Source organism: Pongo abelii, chromosome X (assembly GCF_028885655.2).
Source record: "Pongo abelii isolate AG06213 chromosome X, NHGRI_mPonAbe1-v2.0_pri, whole genome shotgun sequence".
Classification (NCBI taxonomy): domain Eukaryota; kingdom Metazoa; phylum Chordata; class Mammalia; order Primates; family Hominidae; genus Pongo; species Pongo abelii.
Window position 1 is genome coordinate 15,467,542 of NC_072008.2, and position 22,933 is coordinate 15,490,474.

General features: G+C 39.2%; 1 protein-coding gene across 6 annotated transcripts in view; it reads right to left on the bottom strand.

The window, feature by feature from the left end:
* The window catches only part of PIR (pirin), a 108,483-nt gene that overhangs the window by 10,279 nt on the left and 75,271 nt on the right, over window positions 1-22,933 (bottom strand). For 2 of the 6 annotated variants that reach the window (XM_063721155.1, XM_063721156.1), the window contains exons 7-9: window positions 17,715-17,804; window positions 12,289-12,333; window positions 2,252-2,334 (exon numbers count right to left, since the gene is read on the bottom strand). In XM_063721155.1, the coding sequence (XP_063577225.1) occupies window positions 2,252-2,334; window positions 12,289-12,333; window positions 17,715-17,804 (218 nt within the window). The remainder of the gene's footprint in view (window positions 1-2,251; window positions 2,335-12,288; window positions 12,334-17,714; window positions 17,805-22,933) is intronic. The other 4 variants (XM_002831412.4, XM_002831411.5, XM_054544351.2 and 1 more) reach the window with 2 other exon arrangements.

Here is a 22,933-nt window from a genome sequence, read left to right on the forward strand (position 1 = left end):
GGAACTGTTACATGCCCTAAGCCTTCAGGTCTACTGTATAAATCCTTATTAGGTAACATGTATGTGGTATGACTATCAAATTAGATATTTGGATACATAAACTTTCCAGTTACCATTATTGAGCATCTACAACGTAGTAAACCAAACTTTTTCTGTAAAGGGCCAGAGAGTTTTAGGCTTTATTTGTCACAACTACTCAATTCCACTGTTACTGGATGAAAGAACCTATAGACAATATGGAAATGAATGGGTGTGGCTGTGGTCCAATAAAACTTTATGAAAAAGGTTTGGATTTGGCCTATTGGACATAATTTACTGACCCCCATGCTCAATCTGGAGTAGACTTGTAATATACGTAATCTCAAATATTCTTTCTAACAATCACTTGCAGTTGGTAGTATTATTTTAATTTTGCAGACAAAGAAACTGAAGCTCAGAGGGCTTTACAAACGTGTCCAAAGTCACAACAGCTAACAAGTAGTAAAGCCAAGATTCAAACCTTCAGAATTTCTTTTCTGCTGTAATCTAAAGGGGACTTTCTACTATTGTGTGGATATAAGTGACACATGCTGCCTTTAAATGCTGATTTTTTAATATCAATTTTTTCATAGAAATCTTTCTAAGGTTTTGATGGCTCGGGCTACGCTTATACACAGCAACAATTACAGAATTGCACATAATAGAATGATGCCACTGGAGCCAGGAGTGCTGCTTGCCAGTGAATTGATGGTTTTAGCTGACTCTTTTCTATGTTGGCTGCACCTGTTCTTCTGACTCCCTTCATCACTTCTTTCTGGTGTTCTGTTTTAGCTTCCAACTCCTTATCTGCAATGTGCTCTCTGTGTATTATAGGAAGAACTGAGGTTGCCAAGTTAAGCTAGATAATGTGACAAACCACTCTGATATCAGTAGGTTCTGGCCTATGTGTAGCTTTCATGCCTCTTTCCTATATTGGATTGAAAGATATACAATAGACATTTTTGTAGGTCAAAAGTGGCAGTTTCATATGGCTGAGTCTAATATTAAAGGGCACTGACCCTGACATATGCATTTTTCTAGTGCTCATGAGGTTTTTCTTCCGTTTACCTCACAGTTCATGGTGGTGCTGCAGTAGATTGCTGCCAGAAAAGTGGGCTAAGATCTAATAACTCTTCAAATCCACTGTGTTCTATAACAACAGGCAGGATCAGAAGGCCAGAAGTCAGTCAGACTGCCTCGGCACTAGTCATCCACACACTGAAATAGTTTTCAAAGTTTGTTTTTTTCAGGAGCTTTTGCACAATTTTCTCCTCAATTGTCTTTATAAGAATGACATAAAGCAGTCAGATTGACTAAACAGACTCACAACATGGTGATTCAATTACTCAAGGGAATTAAATAGACATGAGAAAGAAACTTGGAAACTTGGGAATTAAAAACCTCCCAAGACTCCTAAAATATCAGAAACTTTACTTAAAGAGCAGGGATTCATCACAAAAAGACTATGAAATGCATCCTATCTTCCTCTCAGTTCAAAGTGGGGATTCTTTTCTTTTTCTTTTTCTTTTTTTTTTTTTTTTTTGAGACGGAGTCTCACTCTGTCGCCCAGGCTGGAGTGCAGTGGCGTGATCTCGGCTCACTGCAAGCTCCGTCTCCCGGGTTCACGCCATTCTCCTGCCTCAGCCTCCCGAGTAGTTGGGACCACAGGCGCCCGCCACCATGCCTGGCTAATTTTTTGTATTTTTAGTGGAGACGGGATTTCACCGTGTTACCCAGGATGGTCTCGATTTCCTGACCTCGTGATCCACCCGCCTCGGCCTCCCAAAGTGCTGCGATTACAGACGTGAGCCACCGCGCCCTGCCAAAGTGGGGATTCTTTTCAAAGGGCTCTATGTGAGTATGCATGTAGATTCATATTTCTACTTCTATAGGGCTGATCTATTTTCACTTATGCTAAAAACAAAATAAATCAATTGTATAAAGAAAGAAAATTAAGAGACAACAAAGATGTGTTGCTTCCAGATTCAAATTTCCAGGAGTAAACAATAGGGACTTTATATGATTTCTGAAGATAAAGAATCAATAAAGATAAAACTTTAAAATAAACCCATAGAAATAGCAGAAATTAATGAAAAGACATGATAAACTTCTGGTATAATTTCTTCTCCAAGGAAGAGAGAAAAACTTTCAGTTATCCACAACATTTAGGCATTTTCTTGGAAACCAGTAGAAAGTACATGTTAAGAAAGTTGAAGGAAAATAACACACTTACCTTGTTCTCCACCTGGACACTGTCACCTTCTCCAAGCACTGCTGTGTGATGAGGTTCTATTTTTTGTTGTGCATCATCGGGCCCTAAAAAGCCAATGACCCACTAATTTAATACCTATTATAGTACATTTGTTATATGGTTACTTACTTGGTTAACTATATAGCAGAACAACATTTATTTTAATTTGAGAAATAACAGACTTAGTAATTTTCTTGAATCTCTTGGTTAATTATATTTGCTATTATTAAAGCCTGAAACTAGTTTGTTTTCAATTTTGAAAAAGGACAAGGAGATGAATCCTGCGTTGTGTTTCCATTTACACTTTAATTGATAAGCAAAGTCCTTGGCATTATGTGCTCATGTTTCCTTAGGTAAATTATAAACTTTATAAGAATTAAGAATAGTTAGAAAAATTATCAAATGCCATAATTAATTCATTTCCACAAGTATTAATTGAGTACCTACAATTGCCTAGTACTATGGGACAATACAGAGACATGCAAAGTAGATTCCTTTCATAGAAATAATTCAAAATCCCATTGGAGCAAACTAAATCTATACACACAAAATAATCAGAGAATAATTCAACTGAAAAATAAGTAAATTGGATAGCTATTGAATAATAGCTATTGAACTCTGAATAAGACCCTGGGGTAGGGGGAGGGGGGAGGGATAGCATTAGGAGATATACCTAACGTAAATGATGAGTTAATGGGTGCAGCACACCAACATGGCACATGTATACCTATGTAACAAACCTGCACGTTGTGCACATGTACCCTAGAACTTAAAGTATAAAAAAAAGACCCTGTTCTAAATGTTGTGGGAATATTCAGGATAGATAAATTTCCATCTCTTCTATACTGAGGTTTACAAATAAAATAATACAAATGAAAGTGTCTCTTAAAGGCAACGATAAATTCATAAGCAAAGTTCAATAAGAGAACAGGGGTGATGGGGGCTTGTGCAGGTCTAGGGACCACAGATATTTGTTGTGGAGGAGGTAAGACTTGAACAGAGCTCTGTAGGATTAGATAAACCACAAGAGGCAAATCTGGGGAGAAGGGCATTCTAGACAAGAGAAAAGAGTGCAGTGAAAATTCTACCATTCCTGGAACAGTCTTTTGGGAAGAACGATGGAAACGTAAGCTGTCTTCAGATCAGGGAAAGCCTTTAAACCCATGTTTATCTGTATAAAATTGACAGCCCTTGAGGAGGGTGTGTGTGTGTGTGTGTGCGTGAAATTACCAGATCTGTGTCTTGGAGAAATCACTCTGATGGCAGAATGTGGAGTGAATTGGAGGGGACAACACTGAAGTTAGGATGACCTGTTAGGAGTTTGCTGTAACAGTCTAAGTGAAAATGAATTACACTCTGAATTGAGAAAGTGGCAACAGAAAGATAGGGATGGATTTGACAGGTGGAGTTGAAAAAGAAATCTAAAGGATTTGGCAACAGTTGGAGAGAGAAAAGTCTAACATGATTCTCACTAGGAGCAGAAGAATGTAGTGACTTGAAGATTGCAAGAGTGGTTCTGCAAGAGGAGGCTACAGATTGGAGAGGCCAAAGTGCACCACAGAAGGCTGTAGAGAGGGGGTGAGATTTGGACTAGGTCTTTCAGTTGGGAAAAACCCCGATACGTTAATGGGCAAGAGAGAGAAGATTTCAAATTGAATGAGCAGCCCATAAAATGTCTTGGGAGATACATCTGCATGCCCTTTTGGGATGTAAATAAGGGCATTCACGTGACAAGTTGGAGCTGAATAATCAATAAGGAAATGCTTATTTAAATGAAAACAATAGCTTGAGCAATTATTATGTAAACAGAAACATAATTTGTGAATTTTGGACATATTGGTTGGAGTCCAAACAACCATATTTTCTAGAGAAGACCTTCTCACGTCCACTTTGGAAATAACCAGTATGAGGCAGCAGGGTTCATTCTGATGCTTGCACACATGAAATAGGATTCTAACAGAGCAGGAGTTCTTAACGTGGAGTCAATGTCCTCCCAAGGGGGTCCATGGATACAATTCAGGGCATGGGTGGACTTCGATAGGAGATAAATTACATGTTTACTTTCACTAACACCTAAATTGAAACGTATGTTTTCCTTCAATCATGAATGTAGCCAACAAGCCACAGTAGTATTAGCTGGGCTGATGACTTTGTCTGCAGCAGACATCATAGATATTTTCATATCACATTATGGTTTTGTAGATATCTCAAAATATAGTTTCTGTTAATTATTACTTAAAATTTTGGGCAGGCCTGCTACTAGATCATGTTATGTCAAATGTCATTAAAGAAGCACACATATAGCTATATCCTAAACCTGTTCTTTTAACATTTTCATAACTGCACTGACTTTAAAAACATTATTTGAGGAGGCAGGAGGCTTGGCAGATGTCAGAAAGGTCCATGGCAGTAAAAAGATTAACAACTTCTGTCTCAGAGGAAGTAGTGTGCTGGATAATGTTTAACAGTTGGCTTTCAGGAGTAAAGGGGAGAACTAACCTGATTTGTAAGTGTGTGCCAATATCTGTGGTGTAAATACTCCCACTGTGGCCAATTTCAACCTACTAATGTGAGGCCAGGGAAGGCACACAATCAGCTCCTGCAAACTAGCAAGAGCCAGCCCCAGCATAATACTAAAGGTTTCTCCTCCATCAAAGATTTAGGTCAACAAACGTCGTGGAAACAAATGATAGAACTCCACTGATTTTCCACTTATGCAGGGATTTGGCAATAAAAGAGAGGTCTGGGAGTTTAAAAAAATCTCATTTAGAGTTGAGTAATATTTTTAACTGTGATACAGAGCAGCATTTTATTAAGTGTGCTTTACTGAGATCCCCTGGGAGCAATGAAACATGTCTTTATCTTCAACTAATTCATATATAACACCCATTACCCACGTGATCCACTCCTGGCCCATAATTTTGTCATGTAGGATGTTTCATGATACATAAACCAAAACAGTTTATAAACCCCTTCGCTATGTTTTAATGGAGTGAGCTGGCAAAAGAGTGCTCAAAAATAATGCTGAATTGGTATTTCTCTGCGCCCCCTATCAGGGGAGCTTGCTTGACTATGGTGTTCATTGGTCTGTGAGGAAATCTTAATTCAGCAACAAAGAGTTTAGCTTGTCTAAAGGGCTCTAACTCTAATCGTATGTGGGATGCAATTTCTGCCCATTCTCTTTGCAATCTCAGTGTTGATACTAAAGAGGTCATTTGAAATGCTCCACTCTGAGGTAAATATTTATTTATTTATTTATTTTTGAGACAGAGTCTCTCTCTGTCGCCCAGACTGGAGTACAGTGGCGCAACCTCAGCTCACTGCAACCTCTGCCTCCCGCGATTATTCTGCCTCAGCCTCCTGAGTAGCTGGGACTACAGGCACGTGCCACCAAGCCCGGCTAATTTTTTGTATTTTTAGTAGAGATGGGGTTTCACCATGTTAGCCAGGATGGTCTCGATCTCCTGACCTCGTGATCTGCCCCCCTTGATCTCCCAAAGTGCTGGGATTACAGGTGTGAGCCACTGCGCCCTGCTGTAAATCTTTATTTTTATTTATTTATTTTCTTTTGAGACAGAGTCTTACTCTGTTGCCAAGTCTGAAGTGCAGTGGTGTAATCACAGCTCACTGCAGCCTCAACCTCTGCGGCTTAATTGATCCTCCCACCTCAACCTCCCAAGTAGCTGGGACCACAGGCATGCACTACCATGCCCAGCTAGTTAAAAAAATTTTTTTTGGTAGAGGCAGGATCTTATCATGTTGCCCAGGCTGGTCTCAAACTCCTGGGCTCAAGCAATCCTCCCACCTCGGTCTCCCCAAGTGCTGGGATTACAGGCATGAGCCACTGCGCCTAACCAAGGTAAACCTTTCTTATAGACACTGGAGTCAGGGTTCCAGGTTAATAATAACTGCAAGTGTACTTTTAGCTTCTGTATTATTACATGAAATGTTTAAAACAGGGTCACGGTCACAGAAAGCAAAGATTGATTCTATCTTTATTTCCAGATCATTTTTATATTATTCACCCATCTGGTTATCTCCTGAACCTAAAATAAGTCTCAAAAAACATATCTTATTGTTTCTGACTACTTTCAATTATAAATAGACCCAAATCAGATAACAAATAGTTTCCATTGGGAATCACTGCCAAGAATGTTAAATCTAATAGCACAGTTAAGGAAAAAATTAACTGAAAACAATTTAATTGCAATTTTTTTGCCTAAATAGTCATAAAAGGGCGAAATACTTTAAAACCTATTTTAAAGTTAGTGCTGCATCTTCAGTGTCTGATTAATTGCTGTACAACTTTTCTGCAAATGCCAATTTTTCTTTTCCTTTTTTTCTATTTATAAGAATTGCTGTCCTATTTATCCTCTGTTCTATACACTCTAGTACTTCTATCATAGGTTTGATATTATCAATTTTATGTGTATAGTTGAAGCCTTCTTATCTGATGCAATTGAGATTGTTAATTGAAAAAGACAGTCAAACTGCCTCAAACATTTTATTTTAAATTAAAGCATAAATGTGTATTTGTTTGTAAATGTTTAGAAATACTCCTGTAGCAATTTGGGAGGCCAAGGCAGGAGGATTGCTTGAGCCCAGGAGTTCAAGACCAGCCTGGGCAACATAGGGAGACCCCGTCTGTACAAAACATTTTTAGGTGTGGTGGTGCACACCTGTCATTCCAGCTACTCAGGAGACAGGTGGGAGGAGTGCTTGAATGGAAAAAAAGAAAGAAAGAAATACAGTTAAGGTGGGTTTACTGACTTGATTGAAGCATTTTCTTTTTAAAGCATACCCATAATGCACCACCCATTAGATTATTAGAGTTTCCCCAAATCTTTCACAAATTCAAAGGCATTTTCTTATTATTCAATTTTCAATGTTTGTGGGTACATAGTAGGTGTATATATTTATGGGGTATATGAGATGTTTTGATTCAGGCATGCAATGCAGAACAGTCACATCGTGGAGCATGGGGAGTATCCATCCCTTCAAGCATTTATACTTTGTGTTACAAACAATCCAATTACACTCCTGTAGTTATTTTAAAATTTGCGATTAAGTTATTATTGACTATAGTCACCCTGTTGTGCTGTAAAATAGTAGATCTTATTCATTCTTTCTATTTTTTTGTACCCATTAACCATCCCCACCTCCCCCCGCCCAGCCCCCAACTACCATTCCCAGCCTCATGAACTCATGGTAACCTTCTTTCTATTCTCTGTGTTCATGAGTTCATATTGTTTTGATCTTTAGATCCCACAAAGAACTGAGAACATGTGATGTTTGTCTTTCCGTGTCAAAGGCATTTCCTTTAGCAATTCACTTTTACAAAGCATCTGCCTTAGTTATTCTGGAAATACCAACTCTCTTTTCACATTTATTTCATTAATTTACAACTGTTTAATTAAATTACATAATTTCAATTATTGGTGCAACTAGCATAAATGGACTGAGAACAAACATAGGTGCCTTTAAGTCCACTACTTAAAGCTGATGGGAGCAGCTATGAGCAGGAAGACCAGGGAGGAGCGGATCATCCTGGGTGTTCAAGCACCTTCCTCAAAGTATTCACCATAGAATGAAGAGCACTGGGCAATTCAGTTAGTTGGATAAATGGAGGTCAATTACGAGGCCTGCTGGTGCACATTTGTTTCCCCGCCTTTACTGCAAGATCCAGAGCCCGTTTCAAACTGCTTAATATCACCCAAAACCAGAGCACAGAAGTTTGTGCTCAAAACGTTAGCACAAACTAAGCGTGAATCATTAGTTATTTAAATGAATTCAAAACATTTTACTGCCTTTGTAAGCCAGTTCATTTCAATAAACACAAACAAATGTTTTTAGATTTCTAAAGATTTTCTAAGCACCAACAGTATACTTGATATCAGGCCTTCTAGGAGACTAGAATTCAAGCTGATAAACTCTACCAAGCTTCAAGGATACAGGATGTAAACTTTTCTATCCTTTTGATCTCTGCATTAATGTGTAAAGTAATTTTCAGCACAGCTGCAGGGAAGAGATTTGGTACTAGTATCTGTGGGATCTACTGGTTTTCTGACAGTGTATTTTTTATTTTCTTTTGACTTCTTTTTTTATCATATGATACACAGATTCCAGCTGTGGGCTAGTCAAAGAACTTTTTGCCTCAGCAAAAGATTGTTGTCAAAGGTCTCTCCCTCTGTTGCACACTTTTTAAAATTACTATTCAATAGTCAGCTTAGAAGGCTCTTCATTGTTGGAAAAAGCAAATATATTAAAAATTAAGAAGATCCTTGAAAAGCACAAAGTGAGTACTTTCAGACGAGTCTCAAATGAATACTTTCTTTGAATAAGAAAATGAGAATTCTACTAGTCTTATTTTAGCTCTGTTAACTCTTTTTCTTCAGGGTGTCATTAGAGGACAATTACATAGCCTCACAATACTTACCTTTACCTTTAAAATGACTGACTTACTTTGACAACTAGTTAAACATCCAGCATTTTCTTTTTTTCCCCCTTTCTTTTTTTTTTTTTTCTTTTTTTCAGACAAGAGTCCCACTCTGTTGCCTAGGCTGGAGTGCAGTGGCACAGTCTCGGATCACTGCAACCTCTGCTTTCCGGGTTCAAGTGATTCTCCTGCCTCAGCCTCCCATGTAGCTGGGATTACAGGCGTGCACCACCACACCCAGCTAATTTTTGTATTTTTACTGGAGATGGGGGTTTCACCATGTTGGCCAGGCTGGTCGCAAACTCCCAGCCTCAAGTGATCTGCCTGCCTCAGCCTCCCAAAGTGCTGGGATTACGGGCGTGAACCACCATGCCCGGCTGTGGAGCATTTTCTAATGTTCAAAACTCCACCTGTTTGTAGTCAAACTAAATTTATCAATGTCTTTTAAGCACTTCCTGTAATCAGTTAATATTTTAATAGCCCTCCTAAATTTCCATTTTATGCAGTCTCCTCAGATTATTTCCTTGACCCAAGTTGCAGCCCATTTATTCCAGCCCGATACACTAAGTATATATATATTAATTACATCTACTTCAACTGAACATGTTTGACATTTTGAAAAAGACAATTCCTTGCTTATCACTTCCTGCCATCTGTGGTTCATTGGTGCCAACCTAGTTTTATAAGCAAGATAAAATTGAGGCAGTGAAGTCAGAAAACATTTTCTGGATTTTCTCTATTGATTTTATAAGTCAGTGCTTATTCAAGAGCTATTTCTGTTGCGTCATTTCTTTTTCTCTGATGATTTGTTCTTGCCCTTTTGTTTTTCTCATTAACTGCCCCCCCCCATTAGGGTGTTGGTAGGAGGAAGGGAAGGAGATAAAATTCAAATGAGGTCATTTAGCCAGCCACTCACTGGTTAAAGCACAGTCCCAAGAGGCCAGTTGTGTGAGCTGGATTCTCTTCACAGTCCAGTTTATTCTAGACAGACGCAACTTTGCTCCAAGGCTACAGACCCATCCCCTGCCAGATGTTTTGCAGTGTGGCCCATGGTCACGAGGGGGGACCAGGTCAGTAAATAGAAATGACTCAGGAAAATCCTGCCTCATCTCAAGAAAAACAAGTGGATGTGTGGGTCATTCTTACCCCGAGAATTGCAGAGCATTTCACTTGTTAACTTCTCAGGCTAAAGTTCTGTCAGGAAACAAGGCTCTAACTACTGCTTAAAACAGGTTTTGGCAATTACTCGTTAATTTCTTTCCCTTTCATTCTCTGCAATTCATTTAAACCAAAATCAACTGTCACCTTTGGTAGAGCCCACAGGCTAAGAAAAATTTTCACTATTATAAATGGTTGAAACAAACTAAATAGCCTTTCATGACACATGAAAAAACATGAAATTCACATTTCAGTGACCATAAATGAAGTTTTATTGGAATAGCCACCCAATTTGTTTATGTATCATCTGTGGCTGCTTCTGTGAGACACGGGCAGGGCTAAGTAGTTGCAACTGAGACTATATGCCTTGCAAAGATGAAAATATTTGCTATCTGTCCTTTTACAGAAAGTTTGCTTCTCCCTGCTTTTTCTCATTCTGCACAAACATTTCTGTTATCCTTACCACCTTAAAATTCATGTGCTTTCTTCATTTCCATTTGTGCAGATTATTTTGTTGCTCTTGAAATCATAAATCGGGAGCACCACCTCCATAAAAATGTTTTTTTCTATTTTTATAAAGCACTATGTTTTTCTCAGGATTTTCAGAAGATCATAAAAACAAATAATGTATCATCTCTTCCAGATGGTTAATACAGTTTAAGCTGTGTACATATAAACTTATGATACTACTACAAGACTTTTTTTCACACTTTCTCCAGTGCTAAACTAAATGAATTTTGCTCCTGACTCCTAATTGAAATGCTATTCACTGAAAAGGGAACTAAGCCCATTTGTACTTTATTAGGAATAAATTCAAAATGCATGAGTTTGCATTACAATTATTTTCCAGAAGAATAATTTCAGGCAATTGAACATCCTTTTTGGAGAATAAAAGGAATGGTTTAAATAGCTCTGGGTGTGGCCTTCTATCCCTCAGCAGATGTTATCTGTAAGCCAGCTGCCTGGAGCTGGGAGTGTATTGCCCAAGGAGGTGGCCATGTTAGGGCTCCAGAAAGTTCAGTGCTGGCATCCCTGCAGGAGCGGGTGGAGAGCACCCAGCTGCAGAGGGTCTCAGAAATGGGGATTCTTGGCCTGTACCTTGAGATGCCCCACCCCATCCACACCACCCATAACCGTCTGTGGGGATGAGGAGGAGAAAACAAGAGGCTGGTTCTCTGAGGTGTCTCAGAAGTATAACTGGAGATGCATATATTCTGGTACAAGGAATTTATCTGGGAGATGATCTCAGGAAACAACAGTTCAGAGTCAGGAGAGTTAGACAGAAAAGGGAAGATGGACAATGAAGGGTATGTCATCAAGCACACTCAGGTGGCTTGGCTGTAATCCCACTGGGAAACTAGTAAATGGCTTTTCACACAGGCTTCAGAGTTATCCTGCCTGATGGGTGAGGTAGCTTCTGGGAATGTTAATTCTCCAGTACTTTCATCCTGCCCTGATTGGTTTCAGAGAAAAGCCTTCAGGCAAAGTGACACAGATACTGGCTATTGTTAGTTGGTCAGTGGGCACTCAGGAAGTAAGGGCCCAGGGGTGTGGGTGGGGTACCAACAGCATCTGCTATAGCTGTTTTCTCCCAATCCTACCAAGAGCCTTTTACGGGAACCCATGGCTGCTTTTAGGAGGATGGGAAGGGGAGGAGTAGACCCAGGCAGGAGCCAGGCTGCTCTGCAAGCCCCTCTTTCCCACCCGCTCTGTCCCTTCTGCTGCTGGGTTCGCTAAGGGATTTATACTTGAAAAGACAAGTTAGATGGTGCTATCTCTGCATTGTCATTGAACAAAAGGTATGGGGTGGAGCGTGGAGAGCAGGACTGAGGAGACCTTGATTCTGGTCCCACGTCTACCAATGCGTAACCCTGGCAAGTTAAACAACTTTCTTAGATTTCACATTCCTCATCTATAAAATGAGCATTGGTTAGGTCTCAAATATCTTTTCTTGATTAGACTCAACAAGCAACACATATACAACCCTCGGAAGAAGAGAAAAAAGCCACTTTTGAGATTTCTCAGAGGAAACTAGCATTGCAAATTCACCTCCTTCCACTTCCTTCTCCCAGGAGATAGGCAGATTCCTGCTCCCCTTGGAGTCCACTGTAGCTCCATCCCTTTATCAGTATGGAGGTTGCCAACATCTTAGCAAGGTATCAAAACACATAATGGTGCCTGGACTTTCATCTGTGCACAGGATGTGTCATGACTGGTGTTCATATTCTCTTCCCTCACTGAATGTTCTGTAAGCTGAAAGGCACCCTGCCCTGGGCATACCTGTGCTGGGATATAGAGAGGGCTAGTGTGGGAGAGAAGGTGGCATAGTATTCAATTACATAAAATGGTGTCATCCTACCTTTTCTCCCTTCAGTAGTTTAAATTAAATTGCAATTGAGCCCTAAGTGATATAGCCATAACTTACCAATATACACATCTCCAGATATCGTGTAAATGAAGCTTGTCCACCCTGGAAAGGACCAGCAACATTAAAATGTTAGTGTCCATAATGCCAGAAGGAACAAAGACATATACGTATTACAAACACAAAGATAAATTTGGAGATGAAATCCTTTTTTTCCCTTTAGATAGACATTTTAAGATTTAAGTTCTGTGAACTGTTTAAAATATACACTGACACTCATTCTCTTTCTCACACACAAACACAGACATACCCCTAAACCTAAATGACTTGGTCCCAAATATTTAAGAAGCACCCAAAGTACAGTGTACAATTCACTTGGCTGTGTATCTATAGGCTACAAGCTGTATTATCAAACAAACTATTCCTTCCAGTTGTAATGTTATGATAGTAACTGCAATACTCCAGTCTGGCTTTATCTTCCATTTGTTGTGCCTCCAGTGTGTCTGAAGTGTGAAGTTGATGCTAGAAATATGCTTTTTTTTTTGAGCTGGAGTGCAGTGGTGCCATCTCAGCTCACTGCAACCTCTGCCTCCCAGATTCAAGCGATTCTCCTGCCTCAGCCTTCCTAGTAGCTGGGATTACAGGCACATGCCACCGCATCTGGCTAATTTTTGTATTTATAAAATTATTTAGTAGAGATGGGGTTTCACCATGTTGGCCAGGCTGGTCTCAAACTCCTGACCTCAGGTGATCCGCCCGCCTTGACCTCCCAAAGTGCTGGGATTACAGGTGTGAGCCACCGTACCCGGCCTGCTTTTTTGTACTTACTTGCATTCTAGTTCCAGTGCATTCTAGTTGCATTCTGGTTCCAGTGAACTCCTTCTTTTTTTCTATCCTAACATAGAATATGCATCAGTTCCAGGGATGCAGGAATACATAATCTTAGGGATATAAATGGGCTCCAGGATGGCCTGTGAACTCCCTGGAATTGTTCACCGTTTTTCAAGTGTGTACACTTTTCTGGGAAGAGAGTACATAGAATTCACCAGATGCCTACCATGACCCAAGAAATCAAAATCACTCACAATAGGCTATTTGCACTCTCAGCACCAACACTTGATTTTCATGGATGTTTATGTATTGTACCCATGGTTCAGAAGAGATGCTGTGTTTCCACTGAGACATATGAACCTAGAAAAGGCACAGTCGAAATGGAATCATGATATCCCTCCACGTGCCTTCAGTGGAAAAGGAGATCTGGAAAGAGAATGCAGGGCACAGTTCAATGCTGGAAGGACAGAGCCCACACTGGAGTCTCTGGAGGAGTCAGCATGATGACAGAGTAAACAAAGGCAAGTGCAGAAGGAGCAAGGAGGCCAAAATATGTTCCAAGGATATGATTGTCATGGTAGATGGCTTGAAATGCCCAACTGGATACAAAAGAAAAGCTATAACTGAGAAAACGTAAATTAAGTCTCACTAAGAAAATCTGAAGGATGGCAAAACAAACACACTTGAGCAAGTGCCAGAGAATATTTTCCCATCCTCCTGTTTCACAGTTTTTCCTCTCTGAGATTTTACTAGAATGAGTTTAAGCTCTCTGAAAGTAATGTTACTTATTCATAGCTTACTCGTTTTTCTCCCATTATTTATTTATTTATTTATTTATTTATTTATTTATTTATTTATTTTGAGACGGAGTCTCGCTCTGTCGCCCAGGCTGGAGTGCAGTGGCGCGATCTCGGCTCACTGCAAGCTCCGCCTCCCGGGTTCACGCCATTCTCCTGCCTCAGCCTCCCGAGTAGCTGGGACTAAAGGCGCCCGCCACCACGCCCGGCTAATTTTTTTTTTGTATTTTTTAGTAGACACGGGGTTTCACCGTGTTAGCCAGGATGATCTCGATCTCCTGACCTCGTGATCCACCCGCCTCGGCCTCCCAAAGTGCTGGGATTATAGGCGTTTTTCTCCCATCTTAACCCACTCATACTTAGTCTTCCGAGCTTGGTCTACCATCATTTACTGAACATCTACCATGGGCATGTACTTTAGAGGAAGATACAAAAATGAATAAGGCATAGCCGGGGTGTGCAAATTGTGCACCTTTGGCAGGGGGAGGTCCATGGTAGATGCTGAAAACACATACTAACAATTTACAGCCAGATCCCATGTCTTATCTGGATGGGCTGGCTCTGCTGGAGCACTTCTTTCTTTGTTTTCTAATGAATGCTAAGCTTTTCTACTTCTATTTAGCCTGACTTATAATCACACTCTACAACCAAACCCCTTTCTTCTCTGCTTTTTCAAAAGTTTCGCCACAATTGTTTAAGTGTCTTTTTCAGAGCACCAATAGCTTCATTTTTTCTGATTATAAAAAAAACATTAATTTAAAAATATTTTAAGAATATGAAAGTGTGGGACATCTAAACTGAAAATCTTTCTGCAATCTTCATTCCTACCCTGACGTAAATATTGTTAGCAATTTGGTATCTGTGCTTTCAGTTTTTTTTTTCTTTTATGCACTATAAGTTATTTCCTTAAAAACTAGAACTAACTCGGGTTGGGCGCGGTGGCTCACGCCTGTAATCCCAGCACTTCGGAGGGCCAAGGCGAGCAGATCACGAGGTCAAGAGTTCGAGACCAGCCTGGCCAACATGGTGAAACCCCATCTCTACTAAGAATACAAAAATTAGCCAGGTGTGGTGGCACGTGCCTGTAATCCCAGCTACTTGGGAGGCTGAGGCAGGAAAATTGCTTGAACCTGGGAGGCAGAGGTTGCAGTGAGCCGAGATCTCGCCACAGCACTCCAGCCTGGGCGACAGAGCAAGACTCTGTCTCGGAAAAAACAAAACAAAACAAAACAAACAAACTAGAACTAACTCAATATTGTATTTTGGATACCTTTCCATGTCAAAACATAGAGAAGTAACTCATCCTTGGGAAAAACTGCATGCATTCCATTGTAAGGACATGTCATAATTTATACAACGAATCCTCTATTCATGGTTTAAAGGTATTAAAAAATGGTTACCACATTTGACAAAACCTCAAAACTCTCAATGGTTCAACTAGGCTTTTATATGAGTTCATTTTGATTGTTCTAATCTCATTTCTCCTCTACCTGCTTTGCTTCCTGTTCACCCTCCAAGCAGAAATCTAGTCCACAAATAATTGCCTAGATCTGTTTTCTTTCCTTTTTTATCTCTTTACATGATCTGGAAAGACCAAACATTTGCTTAAAGGAATGGCCTAAGTCAATTTACTAAGTGCGTTCATATATTTTTACTCCTTGTAAAAGTCTTCTGTTAGGATATAGTGTCCATCTTTGCCAGTAATAACACAATTCATGTTGCTGATTGGAAAGCACAGAGTGTTAGAGGGCATGGAATAGGAATGAAGGCAATTTACTTTTTTCTTTCTTTTTAGCATGATGCCCATCTGCACTTGCTTCTATTCATTTGTTTAATTTCCACTAAGCTTTGTTTCTTAAGCTTGCTGCAAAAGAAAACAAATGCCAAATTTCATGAATGCTTACTATATGTTTAACAACAGCCACATTTTATGAGAATTCCTTCTTTGTTAAGAGCAGGATTGCATTAACGAAGAGATCTCTTGTGAGATTTTCAGGTCCTTCTCATCTTTCTTTTTTCCCCTCACCTCTCCTCCCACTTTTATGTCCTGCACCAAGAATTGATGTCATCCTCCAATTTTTATTGCTTTGTCAGAGTTCACACCCTGCTACATTTTCCTTTCTCCTACAAATGTGGTCTGCAAGCTACCGTCTCTTTGCAGCTGAAAAGCTCTTCCCTTCCCTTGGGCAGTGACAAATAAAATGAGTTGGGAGGGAGGTCACATTTTCGTTCTGGCCCCCTAGGACAGTTAAGTCAGCAACGCATTTTAAGTCAGACCTCCTTTAGCCAAACATTAAAAACCCAAAACTTTTAAAAAATATGTAAATCATTTTCTGTGGCAGTTGCTCTCATTTCCAGGGAGGCTCCTAATTCTTGCAAACGTCCCTAGTGAGAGCTTTCCTTAGCCTACATTCCTTGCCTTAACCCAGGTCATTTTCCTTCTGCCTCAGTCTTGGAGTTCATTATTCCAATGAACTTACAAGTATTCCTTACACCTGTATGTGCAGAAAAAATAGAAAAACATGGCCTGGTGACACACCAACACCATTAACAGAGATAAGGGCAACTGGGCTAAGGAGAGATTGCAACCCTTCACAAACTCTGGATCACACTAATTGCCAGACCCCAAAGCAACCCTGGTTCCTAAGATCCTCCTCCCATACCCGCAACCCCCACCCCACCGGAAGTCCCCGCATCAGCTTTGGCAGGTAACTCCCTCATCTTGGACCTCAACCCTGGCCTCCTAGGACAAGAGGCAGACCTGCCTGGTTCTTCCCTCCCGCTCCTCCTTCCACCAAATTCTTTTTAATTTTTATTTTAAAATAATTTCAGACACACCAAAAAGTTGCAAAAATACTACAGAGAATTATTGTACACCATTCACCTAGATTCCCCCAAAGCTAACATGTTAACATATATGCTTTATCATTCTTCTTGCTATAAATATATGTCATTCTTTTTTTTTTCTGAACTATTTGAGAGTAATTTGCAGACTTGTAGCCCCTTTACCTTGAAATAATTTTCAGTATGTATTTCCTAAAAACAAAGATATTTTCTTACAAAAGTATAGTGCACTTATGAAAATTATGAAATTGACATTGATACAATGCTACTATCTATGTACAGATATTCAAATTGTGTCAATCATCTGAGTAATGCCTTTTATGGAAAAGGAGAAATAAATTTCTAGGCCAGGATCCAATCTGCGATCACACGCTGCACTTAGTTGTCATGTCTAATCTTCTTTCATTTGAAACAGTTCCTCAGTCTTTTTCTTTCATTAAAAGTACAGACCAGTTATTTTATCGAATGTCTCTCAGTTTGGGTTTATTTGATGTTTCTTCATTAGACTGAATTGTTTGCTAATCCCTGTCCCTCCCAGATTTAGAGAATTTTCATTTATTTTCAATACTTTAATTTTTAATTCAGAAGAGCACAAAGGATGAAATAATGAACATATATGTTTGCCATACTTATTTCATATCTATCTTTTCTTTAAGATAAAAACCATACTGGTGAAAAAAATGTTCCCCTAAGTGGTTGCTGCCAATCCGTTTTCTACACTCGTAAATTGCACCTTTTTAGAATCTCCACTTAAAATCCTTCAATGGCTCCCTGTTCTCCCAGGACAAGCCCAAACTTCTGACAGACAGACTCTTCTCAATATGGTCCTACATTTCTCCAGTATCATGGCCTCTCTGCCTGCCCTGCCTCCATATTTAATTCTATCCAAGCAACTCTCTCTTGGGGAGTGGGGAAACAAAGCGCAGCAGCAAATCTTAAAGGAGGCTTTGTGGAGAACCACAGAAAACAAACCAACTAAGCAACCATAAAACAGCAACAAAAATGAGCACACACCATTACAGGCAGAAAGTTCCTGTTTCAACATCAGTGCATCACCCTCAGGGAGATCTAGGACCAGACTCTTCATCTCTTCAAGCCTGTTTGCTGGTTTGTAAAATAAGGAATGAATACGTATAACACAGAGTTGTTGTGATGAACACAGTCTAACGAGGAAACATCAAACATACTGTTTCTATTGTATGTCTGTATAAACATATATAAATGTCCATATACATCTGTATATGCATATGTGTGTTATATGTTTTTAATCTTCTCTACACAATGCCAGGCACTTAGGAGGTATTTAACAAATATCAGTTCATTTTCCTGCCCCTTTCTTCTCTTTCCACTTTCCTTTAAATCTGTGCATGTGGAGAAGTTACACAATTCTGATGAGGCTGTGACCCAGGCCAGAGAAGGGTCGTTGCTATGGAGATGGCCCCAAGCTCCCTGCTGCACCCCCCTCACACCAAGCCAATTAGTCTCTTCAACTGTGGAGCAAAGCTCAGCAGGGTCATCATTTCCCAAAAGAAGTCTGCATTTTGGGACTTCTCCCAAAACGTCCTCATCAAGAACCTCATGGCATTAAGGATGCTGTCTGTGTCCCACCAAACACTGCAGACTAGAATTGGTGACATAAGTTGGGTTGCCTGATCATACAGCAAGTGACAGTTCACCATAAGATCTACTAGCTTGCCAAGAATAGGCATTTAACCCCCATCTTATAACTGAACATAAACAGCAAGATAAAGAAATGTCAACTTTGTAACTCCACAGTCTGGGAAAGAGATAGGTTATTACCTGAACTTGTGAGAATTCCATTGGAAAAAAATGAGAATGCCCATTTTACCAAATTTGATGAGTGACACCAATAATAAAATGCCCAACTATATAACACAATGGTATACACATCAAAACACTTGAGACAATTGGTTTTCCAGAATAAAATAGACTCAGAATGCACTTTATACATTACAGAACGATCATACTACAGGCTGTTTATAAGCCATGGGCATACAACATTAAGAGCCATCCCTCAGGATCCCGTATTTTAAGTAAGCATAATTGTAGCCTATAGGAGAACCCTGTCTTATGGTTTGGTCCACATTCATAATACTGAACACTCATTGCATCAGAAGCTAACAGGAAAACTAAGAAATAAATGAAATTTAACATTTTGAATGAGAAATATATAAGCAATATAAGCTCTTCAGAATGTAAACTCAGAATACAGCCTTCTGCATGCCCAGAATGAAGCCTAGCCCGCTGGAGGGAAATCCCTGCTGATTATTTTCTTGCTAATACAATAGTACTACAAATGTATTAGAGCGCCCTAGAAGCTTATCCTGCTCTTTAAAAAAAGTTTAAAATCAACACATAATAATTGTATCCTGCTCTTTAGAGACTAAGTGTACAATGATACATTGAGGTTTTCTCATCAAGACATTTAATAAAGTTTTTAACTAAAGCAATATATGCTACTACTATTTCTTGGTTTTATTTGAACAAAACTTGTCTCCTCTTCAGACATACAGTATTCACAACTGATTTTTAATTGCTCAGAAAAAAAATCAGAAAATAATTCAAATAATGTAGACATAATCATAAAATTCTATTTTAGCACTCTAAAACAGAAACTAGTTTAGGCATTCGAACTTAGATTGAAGCCAAGTTTATAGACTATTAAGATCTGAAATATACAGAATTTTAAGGATTAAATAAATGTTCAAAAAATAATAGAAACCTGAAATTAGCAGGGAATGTCATAAATAACCCTAAGATTACTTCAGGATGTGTTTGGACACCTAACTGTTTTTAAGAGAAAGAGGTCTTTTTTAAAAATTACAGAGTCTCACTTTGTTGCCTAGGCTTGTCTCGAACTCCTGGCCTCAAGTGATTCGCCTGCCTCAGTCCCCCAAAGTGTGTGGATTACAAGTGTGAGCCACCATGCCCAGCCTGAGAAAAATATTTTTTAAAAGCCCCTGTAAAATATGAAAAAAAATACACCCCTGCCAAAATTGAAACATATTTAAATTATTAGAATAGGTTTTTAGTTTACATTGATCATCAATTTAATCTGTTCTCTCCTAAAGGTGACATAACGGAAAAACACAACACAATTTTCGTACTGATGATATTACTCATCTAAAAATTTTCAAGAATAGTCGTTTTTCTAACCTATGTGCAAAATCTTGGATTTATTTACCAGTATGCCCAAGACACTACTAATAGAGTACTGTTCACTAAAGGTCCATGTTTTTGTTTGGTGCAGGACAAGACGGCAGTTAAGAGTCCTAGCAGAAACTCAGTCCCATTACTCACTAGCTAATTGATACTGAGTAAGTTACTTAATCTCTTTGTACCTCAGTTTCCTCATCTGAAAAATGAGGTAATCATAATCCTTACCTCATAGGGTCGTGAGGATTACAGGTGTTAATTCTTAGGACAGGGAAGGTTCTTAGAGCAGTTTCTGGCAAACAGTAGGCATTTAATAAATGTTAGCTATAATGATTGTTATTGCTATATGATGATTCAGTGAACTGTGAACCCCTTAAAATGTTCATGGCATTCTCCATCATGGATTTTTGCCATTTTTTCCTCTGTTTCAAACCATGTTTTAAAAAATGTAATTGTATCTTACCATACATGAAAACCAATTTCATCAAAGGATACAAAATTTCAGTTAAATAGTAGAAATAAGTTCAAGAGATCTATTGTACAACATGGTGACTACAGTTAATAACAATGTATTGTATTCTTGAAAAATGCTAAGAGAGGGAACATAAAGTGTTCTTATCACAAAAATGATAACTATGTGAGGTAATGTATGTTAATTAGTTAAATTCAGTCATTCCACAGTGTATAAATACTTCAAAACATCAAGTTGTACATGATAAATACATACAATTTTACCAGTCAATTTAAAAAATAATTTAAAAAACCATTCCAGGTGAAATAAATGTATCAATATGAAAGGCAAAACAACAAAGCACTTATAGTAGAGAGTACATTTTTATGATCTTGGGTTAGGGAAAGATGATTAAAGAAGCCACAGAAACCACTAATCATTAAGGAGCCAACTGATACATTTAAAGCATTTTTACTTATTAAAATAGAGAAACATAGTATAGAAAGGTTAAAAAAAAGGCAGGAAAGACATTTACAACACAAATAACTGACAATGACTAGTATTCAGAATATATAAAGAGCTCTCACAAATCAGTATGAAAAAGACAACCCAGTCAAAGGAAAATGATGTTAAAGTTCTTCCTGAATAATTTTATATTTCAGGCTCTGATTCACGTTAATCACTGTTCTGAAGACCTATAGATTTACATCCATAACTGTTATGTATATATTCTAAGTATGAAGGGAACTATGATTGAATAGTCTAATGTACTGCTGGGAAGTAGAGAGCTCTGAAAAAAAATTACTCATGAATTAAATCGGCTTTTGCTTTCTATGAAAAGACTCAAAATGTAAAATTCTACATGAATCATTCATGTTTGGGGCATTCTCCTTGAAAGTAGAGAAAGACTATGAAAAAACAGGCAAGAAGCCTGTGGAAAAAATCACTATGCATTTTTCGAGGTTTACTCAAGTCATTTTTAAAAGTCACAAATGAGAGAGAGAAAATGGAATATGGAGAGAGAATATGGAAAAATGTGTGGTACTTTCAACCAAGATCATAAGTGTGGAGGTCGACTCTAAGACGTCTCCCTGATCCTGCCTCCCGTATTGCCCTATGTAATTCCCTCTCTCTGAGTATGGACTGTGGCTAGAGTCTTGCTTCTAACCAGTAGAATATAGCAAAACTGATGCAATGTCACTTCTGAGATTAGGTTACATAAAGTCTCTGGCTTCCATCTTGCTCATCCTTGCGCCTTCTGAGGAAGTCAGTGGTCATGTTGTCAGCTGCCCTATATAGAGCCCCATGTGGCCAAAAACAGAGAGCAGACTCTAGCCAGCAACCCTTGAGGAACTGAATGCTGCCAGCAACCACATGAGTGTGAGCTTGGAAGCACATCCTTCCCAGTCAAGCCTTGAGATGACCACAGTCCCAGATGACACTTTATTTATTTTTTTCTGAGACAGAGTCTAGCTCTGCCACCCAGGCAGGAGTGAAGTGGGTGATCTTGGCTCACTGCAACCTCCACCTCCCAGGTTCAAGCAATTCTCATGCCTCAGCCAACCCCCGCCCCCCTCCACCCCCAGTAGCTGGGACTATAGGCCCGCACGACCATGCCTGGCTAATTTTTGTATTTTTAGTAGAGATGGGGTTTTGCCATGTTGGCCAGACTGGTCTCAAACTTTTGGCCGTGAGTGATCTGCCCACCTCAGCCTACCAAAGTATTAAGATTACAGGTGTAAGCCGCAGTGCCCAGCCCCCAGCTGACACTTTGATCATGGCCTTGTAACAGTACACAGCTAAGTTGAGAGACATTGCAAGACAATACATGTTGTTCTAAGGCACAAAGTTTTGGGGATAATTTGTTATGCAGCATATAGATAATTAATACAATAAGATTTATTTAAATGTATACTAATGTGACTTACCAAGTAGCTACTGTATGTATGGCATTAAAATCTACTTTTTAATCAAGGAAGATGTAGCTCCTTTCCTTTTTTTTCCCCGTAAACACAGCAGCAAAAATATATTGGTATATCAGTTTCCTATTGCTGCTATAACAAATTACTCTAAAACTTAGTGCTTTAAAGTAACAAAAATTTTTATCTTACAGTTCTTGAGGTCAGAAACCCCAAAATGAGCCTCATAGGTCTAAAATCAAGCAGGACTGTATTCTTCCTGGAGGCTGTAGGGGGAAATTTGTTTTCTTGCCTTTTTCAACTTCTAGAGGTTGCCACTAATCCTTGGCTTGTGGGCCCTTCCATTTTCAAAACCAGTAATCACGTCACTCTGACCTCTGCTTCTATTGTCACATGTCTTTCTCTAACTCTGACTCCGTCTCCCTGTTTCTCTTATTTAGTTTCTCCTTTATGATACGGGATCCACCTGCATCATCCAGGCTAATTGCCCTATCTCAGCAGCATTAACTTAGTCACATCTGCAAAGTCGTTTTTGCCATGGAACATAACATAAACACAGATTCTGGAAACTGGGACGTGGACATCTTTGGGGGGACATTATTTTGCCTACCACAGAGGGGTAGACTATATGGTTTCTAAAGAAATTTTGTTTATTGATCTATATATACTGTAAAGGAAAAGTTATA